The sequence below is a fragment of the Mobula hypostoma genome, chromosome 30, assembly GCF_963921235.1.
Source record: "Mobula hypostoma chromosome 30, sMobHyp1.1, whole genome shotgun sequence".
Lineage (NCBI taxonomy): Eukaryota > Metazoa > Chordata > Chondrichthyes > Myliobatiformes > Myliobatidae > Mobula > Mobula hypostoma.
In genome coordinates, this window is record NC_086126.1 from 12,354,886 (window position 1) to 12,368,495 (window position 13,610).

The 13,610-nt window shown below is 50.3% G+C and overlaps 1 protein-coding gene across 1 annotated transcript; it reads left to right on the forward strand.

Annotated features, from left to right (window-relative positions):
* The first annotated feature begins 1,666 nt into the window (after positions 1-1,666).
* LOC134339582 (cystatin-like) lies at positions 1,667-6,189 on the forward strand. The gene is made up of 3 exons (XM_063036209.1): positions 1,667-1,870; positions 3,440-3,550; positions 6,100-6,189. The coding sequence occupies exons 1-3, from the start codon at positions 1,667-1,669 to the stop codon at positions 6,187-6,189; spliced, it is 405 nt and encodes a 134-aa protein (XP_062892279.1).
* The last annotated feature ends 7,421 nt before the right edge of the window (positions 6,190-13,610 follow it).

A 13,610-nucleotide genomic window follows, 5' to 3' on the forward strand; every position in this document is an offset into this window, starting at 1 on the left:
GAGGCAGCACTTCACCTGCGAGTCTGTTGGAGTCGTCCATTATGTTTGGTGAGCATGACGCAGTCTCATCAACATTGGTGAGACCCATTTTCGGCCGTGGGGGAGTGAAAAAGTGGAAGAAAGTGTCAAACTCGAATGGGTTGAGATTAGGGGAAAGAGACAAACTCACTGTCCTTGTTCTTGCCATGTGCTTGACGGAATGGAGTCCGCCATTTTGTGAGGCTGCCCTGCAGCTTCCATCTTGTGAACTGTTCGAGAACTGATTCCTCCTCGGGGGTAAACGAATCAGAGGAATTGAATATTGTGACAATGAGTTTCTGCTAAACCTGAGAACATTCTAAGATGAGCTGTGTATTGAGTACAATGCCGTTTTGCAGAAGTCGTCTCGTTACCTCCACGCACTGTCTAAGTGACTTGGATTGAACAAGAATCGAAGGAGACAAGAGAAGCTGTTTAGCTGTCGGACTAGATCCAGTGGGAGGTGTTATCGTACAGTCAGATGACACTGACACTGAAAGCAACATTTCAACTGGAATGGAATGAAAAGAAAGCAGAGGCTTCAAATGCATAATAGCGATGACCTCGAAGAGTCATCATCGCAAAGAAGAAAGTGCATGCCAGGGACTGGGAGAAGAAGGGTCGATCTTCTGAACAATGGGAGATTCCCGATTGTTGTGATTTGAAGTGGAGGAGTGGTTTGAATGAGTATTGGTTCACAGAGAAGATTAGAATTCATGTTTTAAGTTGTTAGCCTGTTACATTGCTGTTCCTGTAGAGGCGAAAAAGTGCAAGATTCGACTAATTACAAGTTACATGCTGAGTTTCCCGGCCTGGTTCAGTTGACGAACTGTCAACACCGTAGGAAATTAGGGGGCCACTTCCAGCACCTGCATCACCACCACCCCCGTCTGCCACAAGCGGGACTCGCCGTGGCCAAAGCCTTTAGTTCCGATTTCCATTCCCGTTTCCGTTCTGGCGTGTCGGTCCAAGGCCGAAATGTGCCAAAATGAGGTTACCCTCTGGGTGGAGAAACAACACTTTATATTCCGTCTCGGAAGCTTCACCACATTGTCATGAATATTAATTTTCTCCTTGTGGTATAAAAACTCTCCTCCCACCCCACCCCACCCACTTCCTCTTCCCAACTCTGACATTTCACTTCTTATTACCTCCATCAGGGTCCCCTCCTCCTTCCCTTTCCCCTATGGTCCGCTCTCCTCTCCCCTCTGGTTCCTTCCTCTCTCGCACTCACCCGGTTTCACCTATCACGTTCCAGCTAGCGTCCGTCCCCTCCCTCCAGCTTCTTATCCAGACATCTTTTCCCTTCCCTCTCAGTCCTGAAGAAAAGATCTTGGCCCAAAACCTCTCTTTCCATAGTCCTGCCGAAGGGTCTCGGCCCGAAACGTCGATTGTACTTTCTTTTCCCCCATACACGCTGCCTGGCCTGCTGAGTTCCTCCAGCATTTTGTGTTTGTGTGCGCGTTGCTTTGGATTTCCAGCATCTGCCCCTTTCACGTGTTTGCAATGTCACAAAAAGACGTGGGGCGATTGTGGATTTGGGGGCGGAAGTCCCGCAGAAGGATGACGTGGCCAGAGACGGGGGAGTGACGACGAAGGGCGGAGGAAAAGACGCCAGCACCTGTTTTTTGCTTTACTGCGGAGGAAGATGGGTCCGGTTCTGGTGGTGTTGGTGTTGATGTTGGGGGCAGCGGTGGTGGTGACGCCCTGCATGCCGGGCGGCCTCTGCCCGGTGCCCAAAGATGACCCCGGGGTGGTGAACGCGATCCGGGTAGCGGAGGAGGACTTCAACCGCAAATCTAAAGACTTCTTTTACAGCGCTGTGTCGAATGTGATATCGGCCCAGACACAGGTGATGGGGAGGGAAATAGGAGGAAGGGGAGTGGAGGGGGGAAGGGTTAGGGGAGGGAGGAGGGGTGGGACGGTGGGGCGGGGAGGAGAAGGGGAGAGTGAGGAGGGGGAGCCAGGGAAGAGGGAAGGGGAGGGGAGGAGAGATGGGGAAGGCGGAGATGGGGAGGAAGGGTAGATGGAGCAGGGGGAAGGGGAGGAGAGGGAGAGGGGTGGGGGAGAGAGGCAGGAGGAATGGGAAGTGGGGAGAAGGGGGAGGGGAGCTGGGGAGCAGAGGGAGATGGGGAGCGAGTGGGGGCAAGTGCGGAATAGATGGTGTGGGCAGAGGAGGGGAAGTGCGGAGGAGAGGGGGAAGGGGAAGGGTGGGAGGAGGTGTCGGGGTGGTGAGGATGGGGAGCAGAGATGGAGGGGATAAAAGGGGTAGGGGAAAGGGAAGGAGGGGAGGTGAGTGAGGAGGAAGATAGTGAGGCGGAGAGAGAGAAGCAGAGGGAGGGAGAGTGGGAGGAGGAGTGGTAGCGGGGGAAGATCCGGTGTAGGGGGAAGGGACGGGCAAAAGCAGGGGAGAGTGGGTAGAAGGGGTTCAGGGAGAGGGCGAGGAAGGATACGGAGAATCTACACAGAGATATGTATAGGTTAAGTCTGTAGGCAAATGTCTGTCAGATGGAGTACAATGTTGGTAAACACGAGGTCATCCACTTGGGAAGGGGAAAAGGAAGAGCAGATTATTATTTAAATGGTAAAAGATTGCAGCATGCTGATGTGACTGGGGACTCGGGAGTGCTTGTGCATGAATCACGAAAGGTTGGTTTGCATGTACAGCGGGCTATCAAGCAGGCAAATGGGAGGTTAGCCTTCATTGCTAGAGGGATTGAATTCAAGAGCAGGGAGGTTATGCTGCAACTGTACTGGGTACTGGTGAGGCTGCACCTGGAGTACTGCGTGCAGTTCTGGTCTGCTTGCTTCAGGAAGGATATACTGGCTTTGGAGGTTCACCATGTTGAGACTAGAGAGGAGGGTGTGAGACTATAAGCAGAGATTGAATCGCCTGGGACTGTACTTGCAGGAATTCAGAAAAATGAGAAGAAATCTTAGAGAAAAATACAATTATGAAAGAGATAGAGGCAGGAAAGTTGTTTCCACTGGTAGGTGAGACTAGAACTAGGGGACGTAGCCTCAAGATTCGGGGGAGTAGATTTAAGACAGAGATGAGGAGGAACTGCTTTTCCCAGGGAGTGGTGAATCTGTGGAATTCTCTGTCCAATGAAGCAATAGAGACTACGTCAGTAAATATACTTAAGACAAGGTTGGATAGATTTTTACATAGTAGGGGAATTAAGGGTTGGGGGGAAAAGGCAGGTAGGTGGAGATGAGTCCATGGTCAGATCAGTCATGATCTTATTAAATGGCGGAGCAGGCTCGACGGGCCAGATGGCCGACTCCTGCTCTTATTTCTTATGACCAGCAGAGTAAAGGTGGTGGGTGTGTGGATATGGGTGACCACTCCTGGCTCGATACACACCGACACCCTGTAGAAATGTTTTGAGGCCTTTCTGACTGTAAGGTGCTTTTGCAGGTGGTGTTTGTGCTCATGTATCATCTTACCCTGGAGCTGAGAACCACCGTCTGCAAGAAGAGTTCTGTTTCCCGGAACTGTCCCTTCCACGAGGATCCTCAGTATGCCAAGGTGAGCGATCAGAGCACTGGTGGTCTCGGGAGAGAGGGGCGGGGGTCCTGTCCCCAGAGACACTGGAACGTGGTGGGGATTTATCAATCGGCCGGTGTACCGGCGGGAAACTCTTTTAATACTGGCCTCTGCTTTTCCCCGCAGACAATGAACTGTAGATTTATGGTCTGGGACCAAACGGTGCTCGCTCCCATGCACGTGACTGACTTTTCTTGCTCCAGGACGGCCAAGCGACCGGTCTGTAGGACCCCGGCGGCACACAGCGTGGCGCGCACCGCTCAGCTGAAGCAATAATTCTGATGACCAGGTCAAATGGATACGAATACAGCACTTTACCACGCCCGGGTCGCCTCGTAATGCAATCTCCACAACGCACACACAAAAACGCGCGTGTGTACACACTCGCTCACTAATATACATTCCCCGGGCTACTATCCCTCTCTCTCTCATAAGCCATTCACCCCCGGGGAGAAACAGAGCATTTTGTCCTAGTTCCCCTCACTTAAGGTCGCCTGTGGGAATTCAGAGTTCTGGCGCAAACTCGAAGAAATGGTTGAAATTCACCAGATGCACCCTAAAGATATACACGTGTTAGTGAAAGCGAAGTGCCCGAGGAAACTGCGGGACAGGATGTCCCGTGGGGTGCAAGTAGTATCTGGATTTCAACTCACGGGCTGACCGCTTATTAACATAATTGTATAATTAAGCTGCAAATGTATGTTTTTATGCTTGTGCAATAAAGCTTTTGCATTCTGAGTCTGCCTGTGTTTGCAATGTTAACAAGGAAACTCGGTGAATTAGGTCAACCCAGCACTGACCACCACGGACTATAGTGCGCTCAGCGATCGTGGTTACACCCAGCATCTCGATTGGAGCGACGGGTCTCAGTCAATGGTGTAATTTCAAATGTGGCGGGTGGGTGTGAGACCAGAGGACTCGGCATCAGAATACAGGGCCGTCCTTTTAGGAGGGAGAGCAGTAATTTCTTCAGCCGGAGAGTGGTGAATCTGTGGAATTCGTTGCCACAGGCAAGCCTTTAAGTACGAGAGACAGAGATTGCCTTTAAGACAGAGATTGATAGATTCTCGAATGGTCAGGGTATGAAGTAACACGGGGAGAAGGCAGGAGATTGAGGGCTGGGAGGGAAAATGATGAAATGGCGGAGCACATTCGACGGGCCAAATGGCCTAATTCTGCCTTTATATCTCACGGCCTTATAAAGTGTATTCATCACGGAAAATGTACCGTTTCACGATCTAATCAGGAACACTCTCCAGAGCCTCAACGTCCTTCCTCTCGTGGGGAGTCCAGAACTATCCGCAATACTCCATATCTGAGTTTTATGAAGTCTGTCAATCTAACCGGGTGACGATTTTTGTCACAGTCAGACATGAAAGTGTTCATTACCTTAACGTCGATAATATCTTCAGCCCCGGTCCTAATGCCCTTCACCTCCTCATCCCAAACCGTTACCCACGACTCACTTCTTGCCAAAATCCATTTCATCCTGTCACTTCGCTTCCCGATCTGAACTTACTGTCGGCTGCACTCAGTCACAAACCACCGGGCCCCGTCAGGCTCGTCAGCGGCGACGATATCCCGACCACACTGCGGTTTCATCCCCGAAGGGAAAAGACGCATTCTTTCCTCTGTCCCCGGCCCACCTGGCTTCACCTGTCGCCTTTGATCTTATCCTCATTCCCACGACATTCTTTTTATATTCTGGACCCTTCCCTTCCTCTCCAGCCCTGATGAAGTGTCTCGGCCCGAAACGACGGCTGTTTATTCCTTTCGATAGATGCTGGGTTCCTTCACCATTTTGCGTGTCGATTAGTGAGCGGATTAGTGAGAAGGGGTCGGGTGGAAGATGGAAGGGAGTTTGGGGAGGAAGGGGGGAAGAGATGGGAGGGAAGGGCGAGCGCTGTGGAGAGGAGGGACGGGTAGGAGTGAAGGAGAGGACGAGTCGGGGAGCCGGAGGATTGTTGGAGTGTGTGGAGATGTTGAAGGAGGGGGAGCGGTGCTCCCACAGCAGAGCTCCTGTGCAGGGGAGGTGGGGCCGGGGTGGTGGAGGTTGAACAGCAGAGAGGAGGTGATGGGTGGCCACTCGCCGTGCCCTCCAGCCGGATACATGCGCACCCTTTTATAGAGGTTTGGAGGGGTTTTCCTCACCAGACTTGTATCAGGAGCCCAGACTGTGGTCCTTCCCCATCGAGCCCAGGCACTGGCTGTGCCGGCACGGCCCTGAAGCCTGGAGCCTGCCACTCGCCACCATTCCCCAGTGGCCCGGTGTAGGATGTTTACGGTAGGGTGCTCTTCCATGTTGTGGAGCGGATAATTTACCGTGTGTCCCGGGAGCTGAGGACCCCCACCTGCAAGAAGACTGCGCTTGACTTCCCGGACTGTCCCTTCCACAGGAGTCCACATATGCCAAGGTGATCGAACTGTGCGCTGGTGGTCTCGGGAGAGAGGGAGGTTTCATTAATCTGTCGGGCTACCGGCGGGGAAACTCTACTGGCTCCAGTTTTTTTTCTCTCTCTCTCTCTGCACAGAGATTCAGCTGTAGATTTAAAGTCTGGGACCGCCCGTGGCTCGGGGCCGTGCAGATGATTGAAGAGCAGTGCGTCAGGGTGACAAAGTGACCGGACTGTAGGACCTCTGCGGTGCACACAACTCTGCTGAAGCAATACTCCTGTCCCCAGGTCAAACGGATACTAACATAGCACTTTACGTGAGTGTGTGTGTGTGTGTGTGTGTGTGTGTACGTATACTCTCTCGCGAATATACATTCCCCGGGCCACTATCTCTCTTTCTCTCTCACACACACCTACCAAGTTTGAGTTGGAACTCCTGTATAATCGCTCGTCATGGACATCGAGGGGACAAGTAACCCGCTTCTGTGCTCGACCGCTGTACGTCCTACGTTCGGTACTATCTGTGTTTCAACTCAACGGCTCACCAGTTATTACCATAATTGTATAATTAAGCCGCAAATGTATATATAAGCATGCAAACACGAAGAATTCTGCAGATGCTGGAAATTCAAGCAACACACATCGAAGTTGCTGGTGAACGCAGCAGGCCAGGCAGAATCTCTAGGAAGAGGTACAGTCGACGTTTCTGGCCGAGACCCTTTGTCAGGACTAACTGTAGGAGGAGCTAGTAAGAGATTTAAAAGTGGGAGGGGGAGGGGGTAGATCGAAAATGATAGGAGAAGACAGGAGGGGGAGGGATGGAGCCAAGAGCTGGACAGGTGATTTGCAGAAGGGATATGAGAGGATCATGGCATCTCCCAGTGGCCACACATTTTAATTCCACATCCCACTCCCATTCTGATATGTCTATCCACGGCCTCCTCTGCTGTAAAAATGAAGCCACACTCAGGTTGGAGGAACAACACTAATATTCCGTGTGGGTTGCCTCCAACCTGACGGCATGAACATTGACTTCTCTAACTTCCGCTACACATTGTTCTCTCTCTCTCCTTTTTCTCCCCCTATCCCTCTGACTATACCCCTTGCCCATCTTCTGGGTTTCCTCCCTTCCGCTTTTCCTTCTCCCTGGGCCTCCTGTCCCATGTTCCTCTCATATCCCTTTTGCCAATCACCTGTCCAGCTCTTGGCTCCATCCCTCCCCCTCCTGTCTTCTATCATTTTGGATCTCCCCGTCCCTCGCCCACTTTTAAATCTCTTACTAGCTCTTCCTTCAATTAGTCCTGAAGAAAGGGTCTCGGCCCAAAAGTCGACTGCACCTCTTCCTAGAGATGCTGTCTGGCCTGCTGCGTTCACCAGCAACTTTGATGTGTGTGTGTGTATATATATATTATTCTTCCACAATAAAGCTTTTGCATTCTGAATCTGCCTGTGTCTGCAATGTTAACAGGGTAACATTAACAGCACTGACTACCACGGGCTGTAGTGAGCTCGGCGATCGCGGTTAGACCCTGCACCTTGAACGGAGCGACGGGTCTCAGTCAACGGTGCAATTTCAAGTGTGGCGGGCGTGTCTAACAATAGAGCGCTGACATTTGAAAAGAGTGATGAGTAATCTCTTTAGCCAGAGTGATTCTTTGAAATTCTTTGCCAGAGGCGGCTTTGGAGGCCAAGTCTTTATGTTTATTTAAGGCAGAGATTGATAGATTTTTGATTGGTCAGGGCAGGAAGGGATGAGCTGCGGGGGCGAAGGAGGTAGGAGATTGGGGGCTGATAGGAAAAATGGATGAAATGACGCAGCAGACTCGAAGGCCTAATTTTGCTCCTATATCTTATGGTCTTAAAACTATATGAATCAAGGACATGACTGGCTGCATCACAGCCTGGCATGGGAACACCAAAACCTTCGAGTGGAAAATCCAACAAAATGTAGTGGATTCGTCCCAGTCCATCGCGGGTAAAGCCATCCCCACCACTGAGCACGTCTACATGAAACATTGCCATCGGAGGCAAGCAGCATCCATTATCAGAGACCCCCACCACCCAGCTCATGCTCTCCTCTCGCTGCTGTCATCAGGTAGAAGGTACAAGAGCCTCAGAACTCACACCACGAGGTTCAGGAGTAGTTACTACCCCTCAACCATCAGGGTCTCCAACAAAAGGGGATAACTACATTCATCTATTGAGATGCCCCTACAACCAATCATATTACTTTAAGGACCCTTTATCTCATGTTCTCGTTATTTATTGATATTTGCATTTGCACAGTGTGTTGTCTTCTGCACTCCGGTTGATCTTTCACTGATCCAGTTTACAGTTACTATTCTATGGATTTGCTGAGTCTGCCCGCAGGAAAATGAATCTCAGGGTTGTATGTCGTGACCCTGATAATAAATTTCACTTTAGCTTTGACTACAGCTGATCGAATGTCCTGTACACTCAATGACAACTACATCAGGTGCCTCCTGTATCTAAAAAAGTGTCCGCTGAGTGTATGTTCATGATCTTCTGCTGTAGCCCGTCCGCTTCGAGGTTCGACATGTTGTGTGTTCAGAGATGCTCTTCTGCACACTACTGTTGTAACACCTGGTTATTTGAACCAGTCTGGCCATTCTCCTCTTGTAACGAGAACAAAGTTGCCACAGAGACACTGAATGAAGCTGGTGGATACAAAAGACTTTTATTCAACAAAATGAGACGCTCTCGGGGGAAGAGACCTCACGACCCAATACTCTGTGACATTTTTATATGCCAAAGATCAAAGCAAGAGCAGGACCATTCTATGGTTACAATGTATCTACATTTCTTCCTTTAGATTACATGTAGTTTGCAATCCCCTCCCTCATCGCACCCACACTCCAGACACCCACAATGTGTGTTAATCAGCGTTGTCCGGTTTGCAATCGACTACAGCGCACAGCTCAGGGAGAGTTATTGTTCAGGACTGCACTTTGAATTCAATCTACAATCCATGTTCAGGTCTGCAAATTGGTCGCTGGGCAAATTAATATTTGCCATATACCCCAACTCCAGAATACGCCCTACCACTCCAACCACTGATGAGTAAGGTGTTTTTTCCCACAGAACAGCCACTTACTGGATGTTTTGTTTCTGTTTTTCTGTGTTTCTTTGCACCATTCTCTGAAACGAGGAGCGGTGAACAGGAGGGCGTTTTGTGCAAAAAATCATTCAGAACACCACTGCCAGCCTTTGAGAGAGAACATCATTCCTGCCGGACCTAATCTGCAATGGCTTCCTGTATGTTTTGGAATTGATCTTAACGTTTCCTTACTTGTTTTAAAGTTCTTATGGTCTGGGATCGAAGTCTATATCAGAGAAGGTACATGAAAGGACCATTTTTGTTTTTAAACCCGCTGGAGCTCTCGGGACTTCACCCACTGGTCTCTTAATATTATTTTACAGTTCTCATGCCTTCTCTATTCTCCGTAACCTTCGATTCCCTGGCCATGACCACCTCATCTTCACCTTGGATGTTCAGCCTTTCTTCCTCCCTGCTCCACCGCCCCACCCCCAATCAGGAAGGTTTCAAAGCCTTTCCGCTTCTTTCTTGACAGAAGAACCACCCAATCTCATTCCAACACCAGCCTCCTCCGCCTGGCGGACCTGGTCCGCACACCTGTCTGTCTCTCCGAACCTGACGGGTAGCCAAAGGCGAGGGCACGGGCCCTACCTATGCCTGCCCGTTCATGTCGGCTGCACAGAACGGCCTATGCTCGAAGGCTTCCCTGGTTCTGAATCCCAGCTCCTCCCTCGCGGCACTGTCGACAACATCGGCGCCGTTTCATGCACCCACGCTCAGCTCTTCAATTGTATCAACCTTGGCTCTAACTTCCACCCGGCCCTTACATTCACTTGGTTCATTTCCGACACCTCCCTCCCCTTTCTTGTTCTCTCTGTCTCTGTATACAAACAGTCAACAGATATCCTTTATAAAGCTGATCCCCATGGTTATCTTGACTATAACTCTGCCCACACCGTCTCCGGCAAAAGTGCTATTTGCATTTCTCAGTCTCTTCACCTTCAGGACGAGGCTTTCCAGTCCAAGACATCCGAGATGTCCTCCTTCTTTAAAGAACGCCCCCCTCCACTATTGATGCTGCCCTCACCCGCATCTCCTCCATTTCCCGATCATCCACGCTCACACACTCTTCCCGCTGCCTTAATAGTGATGGAGTCCCTTTTGTTCTTGCCTACCCCTCCATCAGCCTGCGCACCCAACACACCACCCTCCACAACTTCCACTGACCGCCTCCCCACCACGCAGCAATCCACTTTCCACAGGGATCGCTCCTTCCATAATTCCCTTGTCCATTCATCCCTCCCCACTAATCTCCCTCCAGGCACTTATCCTTGCAACTGGCCTAACCTGCCCAGTCTCCTCCACTGAGGGCCCCAAACTGTCCTTCCAGGTGAGGCAGCACTTCACCTGCGAATCTGCTGGAGTCGTCCATTGTGTTTGGTGCTCCTGACGCAGCCTCCTCTACATCGGTGAGATCCATTGTCGACCGGGGGTGGGGGGAGTGAAAATATGGGAGAAAGTGTCAAACTCGAATGGGTCGAGGTTAGTGGAAACAGACAAACCAATTGTCTTTGCTTTTGCCATGTGCTTGACGGAATGGAGTCCGCCATTTTGTGAGGTTGCCCTGTAGCCTCCATCTTGTGAACTGTTTGAGAACTGATACTTCCTCGGAGGTAAACGAATCAGAGCAGTTGAACGTTGTGATAATGAGTTGCTGCTAAACCTGCGAACATTCTCAGATAAGCTGTGTGTTGAGTACAATGGCAGGTTTGCAGAAGTCGTCTTGGTACCTCGACCCACTGTCTAAGTGACCTGGTTTGAACGAGAATAGAAGGAGACAAGAGAAGCTGTGTAGCTGTCTGACTATATCCAGTGGAAGGTGTTATAGGACAGTCAGTTGACGTTGACACTGAAAGCAACATTTGAACTGGAATGGAATGAAAAGAAAGCAGAGGCTTCAAATGCATCATAGCGATGACCTCGAAGAGTCATCATCGCAAGGAACAAAGTGCATGCCGGGGACTGGGAGAAGGGTCGATCTTCTGAACAATGGGAGATTCCCGATTGTTGTGATTAGAACTGGAGGAGCTGTTTGAATGAGTATTGGTACACAGAGTAGAGTAGAATTCATGTTTTAAGTTGTTGGCCTGGTCACATTCTTGTTCTTGCAGAGGCGAAAAAGTGCAAGCTTCGACCAATTGCGAGTTACGTGGTGAGTTTCCCGGCCTGGTTCAGCTGACGAACAGTCAACACTGTAGGAAACTAGGAGGCCACTTCCAGCACCTGCACCACCACCACCCCCGTCTGCCACAAGCGGGACTCGCCGTAGCCGAAACTCTTAATTCCGATTTCCATTCCCGTTTCCGTTCCAGCGTGTCCGACCATGGCCAAAGTATGCCAAACTGAGTTCACTCTCAGGTTGGAGTAGAAACTCCTTATATTCCGTCTGGGAAGCTTCACCACAATGTCATGAATAATTTTCTCCTTGTGGTATAAAAACGTTCCCAACTCGGACCATTCACTTCTTATTACCTCCACCAGGGTCCCCTCCTCCTCTCGAGAGATTCTGACAGTTTTGGCAGTTGGTCTGTGCAATCAAGTCAATCAAGATTTGAATAGTCAGCACTGAGCCGTTAATTAGACAATCAAGATTTGAATAGCTCAGACTCAGCAGAAAGCAGCTGATTGGGCAGTCGAGGTCAGGTGACCAAACATTTTGGAAAGCTCAAACAGATAAATAGAGGGACAGCTCAAGCGAAGCGGCCAGAGCGTGAGTGGGCCAGTGAAGGAGTGGAGATTGGAGCCTTTGACTCGAGAGGCTTCGACGAGAAAAGGCGGAGGACAAGCTGGCTCGCAGTTAGTTTTTACAATGTCTCCTGAGACGGTGATGTGCCTCTCATGTGAGACGTGGCGGTCTTGGGGGAACGCCCCTCTCCCGCAGAGTCACATCTGCCAGAAGTGCATACGGCTGGGCGATCTGGAAGACCGTGTAAGGAATCTGGAGCACCAGCTGGATGACCTTCGACTCAGAAGGGAGAATGAGGCAGTCATAGATGAGAGCTACAGGGAGATAGTCACACCTAGGCTGTCGGAAGCGGGTCGTTGGGTGACAGTCAGAAGGGGGAAAGCGAAGGTGAGCAGACAGGTAGTGTAGAGAACCCCTGTAGCCATTCCCCTGAATAATAAGTTTAGCGTCCTGGATACTGTCGGCGGGGACGACCGACCGGGTGTGAGCCACGGTTGCAGGGCCTACGGCACTGAGTCTGACCTTGTGGTGCAGAAGGGTGGGACGGAGAAGAGGAGAGCTGTCGTCATTGGAGACTCTATTGTCAGGGGAGCAGACAGGAGATTTTGTGGACGTGAGAAGGACACCCGCATGGTTTGTTACCTCCCGGGTGCCAGGGTCCGGGATGTCTCTGACCGGATGCATGACATCCTGGTACGAGAAGGAAAGCAACCACAATTCGTGATACATGTTGGGATAAACGACATAGGCAGGAAGAGGGATGAGGTCCTGAAGTGTGAGTTTCGGGAATTAAGCAGAAGGCTGAAGAACAGGACCTCGAGGATGACGTTCTCAGGATTGCTGCCAGTGCTACGTGACAGAGATGGTAAGAATTGGAGGAGATGGCAGTTGAATGCGTGGCTGAGGAGTTGGTGCAGGGAGCAGGGTTTTAGATTTTTAGATCATTGGGATCTCTTCTGGGGAAGGTGGGACCTGTACAAATTGGATGGGTTGCACCTGAACTCCAGGGGGAGCAATATCCTTCTAGGTAATTTGCTAGCATGGTTCGGGAGGGTTTAAACTAATTTGCGAGGGGGATGGGACCCAGAGCGATAGAGCAGTGAAAGAAGTGCAAGGAGTAAAGCCAGATCTAACATACAGAGAGGCTTTGAGGAAAGAGAAGCAGAATAAACGGTGTAAAGACAGGAAGGTAGAAGGGCTGAAATGTGTGTACCTCAATGCAAGAAGCATCAAGAACAAAGGTGATGAACTGAGAGCTTGGATACATACATGGAATTATGATGTAGTGGCCATTACAGAGACTTCGCTGGCACCAGGGCAGGAATGGGTTCTCAATATCCCATTATTTCAGTGTTTTAAAAGGGATAGAGAGGGCGGAAAAAGAGGAGGAGGGATGGCATTACTGGTCAGGGATACTATTACAGCTACAGAAAGTAGCTAGAGGCTAGAACTTGCGGATGTGAATTGGGATGATGTTTTTGCAGGGAAATGTACTATGGACATGTGGTCGATGTTTAGAGATCTCTTGCGGGATGTAAGAGATAAAATTGTCCCGGTGAGGAAGATAAAGAATGGTAGGGTGAAGGAACCATGGGTGACAAGTGAGGTGGAAAATCTAGTCAGGAGGAAGAAGGCAGCATACATGAGGTTTAGGAAGCCAGGATCAGATGGGTCTATTGAGGAATATAGGGAAGCAAGAAAGGAGCTTAAGAAGGGGCTGACAGAGCAAGAAGGGGCATGAGAAGGCCTTGGCGAGTAGGGTAAAGGAAAACCCCAAGGCATTCTTCAATTATGTGAAGAACAAAAGGATGACAGGAGTGAAGGTAGGACCGATTAGAGATAAAG

Excerpts from the sequence above, each read along its gene's own strand:
- LOC134339582 (XM_063036209.1), top strand. The coding sequence starts at position 1,667 with ATGGGTCCGGTTCTGGTGGTGTTGGTGTTGATGTTGGGGGCAGCGGTG. Across the intron at positions 1,871-3,439 it reads TGATATCGGCCCAGACACAG|GTGGTGTTTGTGCTCATGTA; the intron begins GTGATGGGGAGG and ends GTGCTTTTGCAG. Across the intron at positions 3,551-6,099 it reads AGGATCCTCAGTATGCCAAG|AGATTCAGCTGTAGATTTAA; the intron begins GTGAGCGATCAG and ends CTCTCTGCACAG.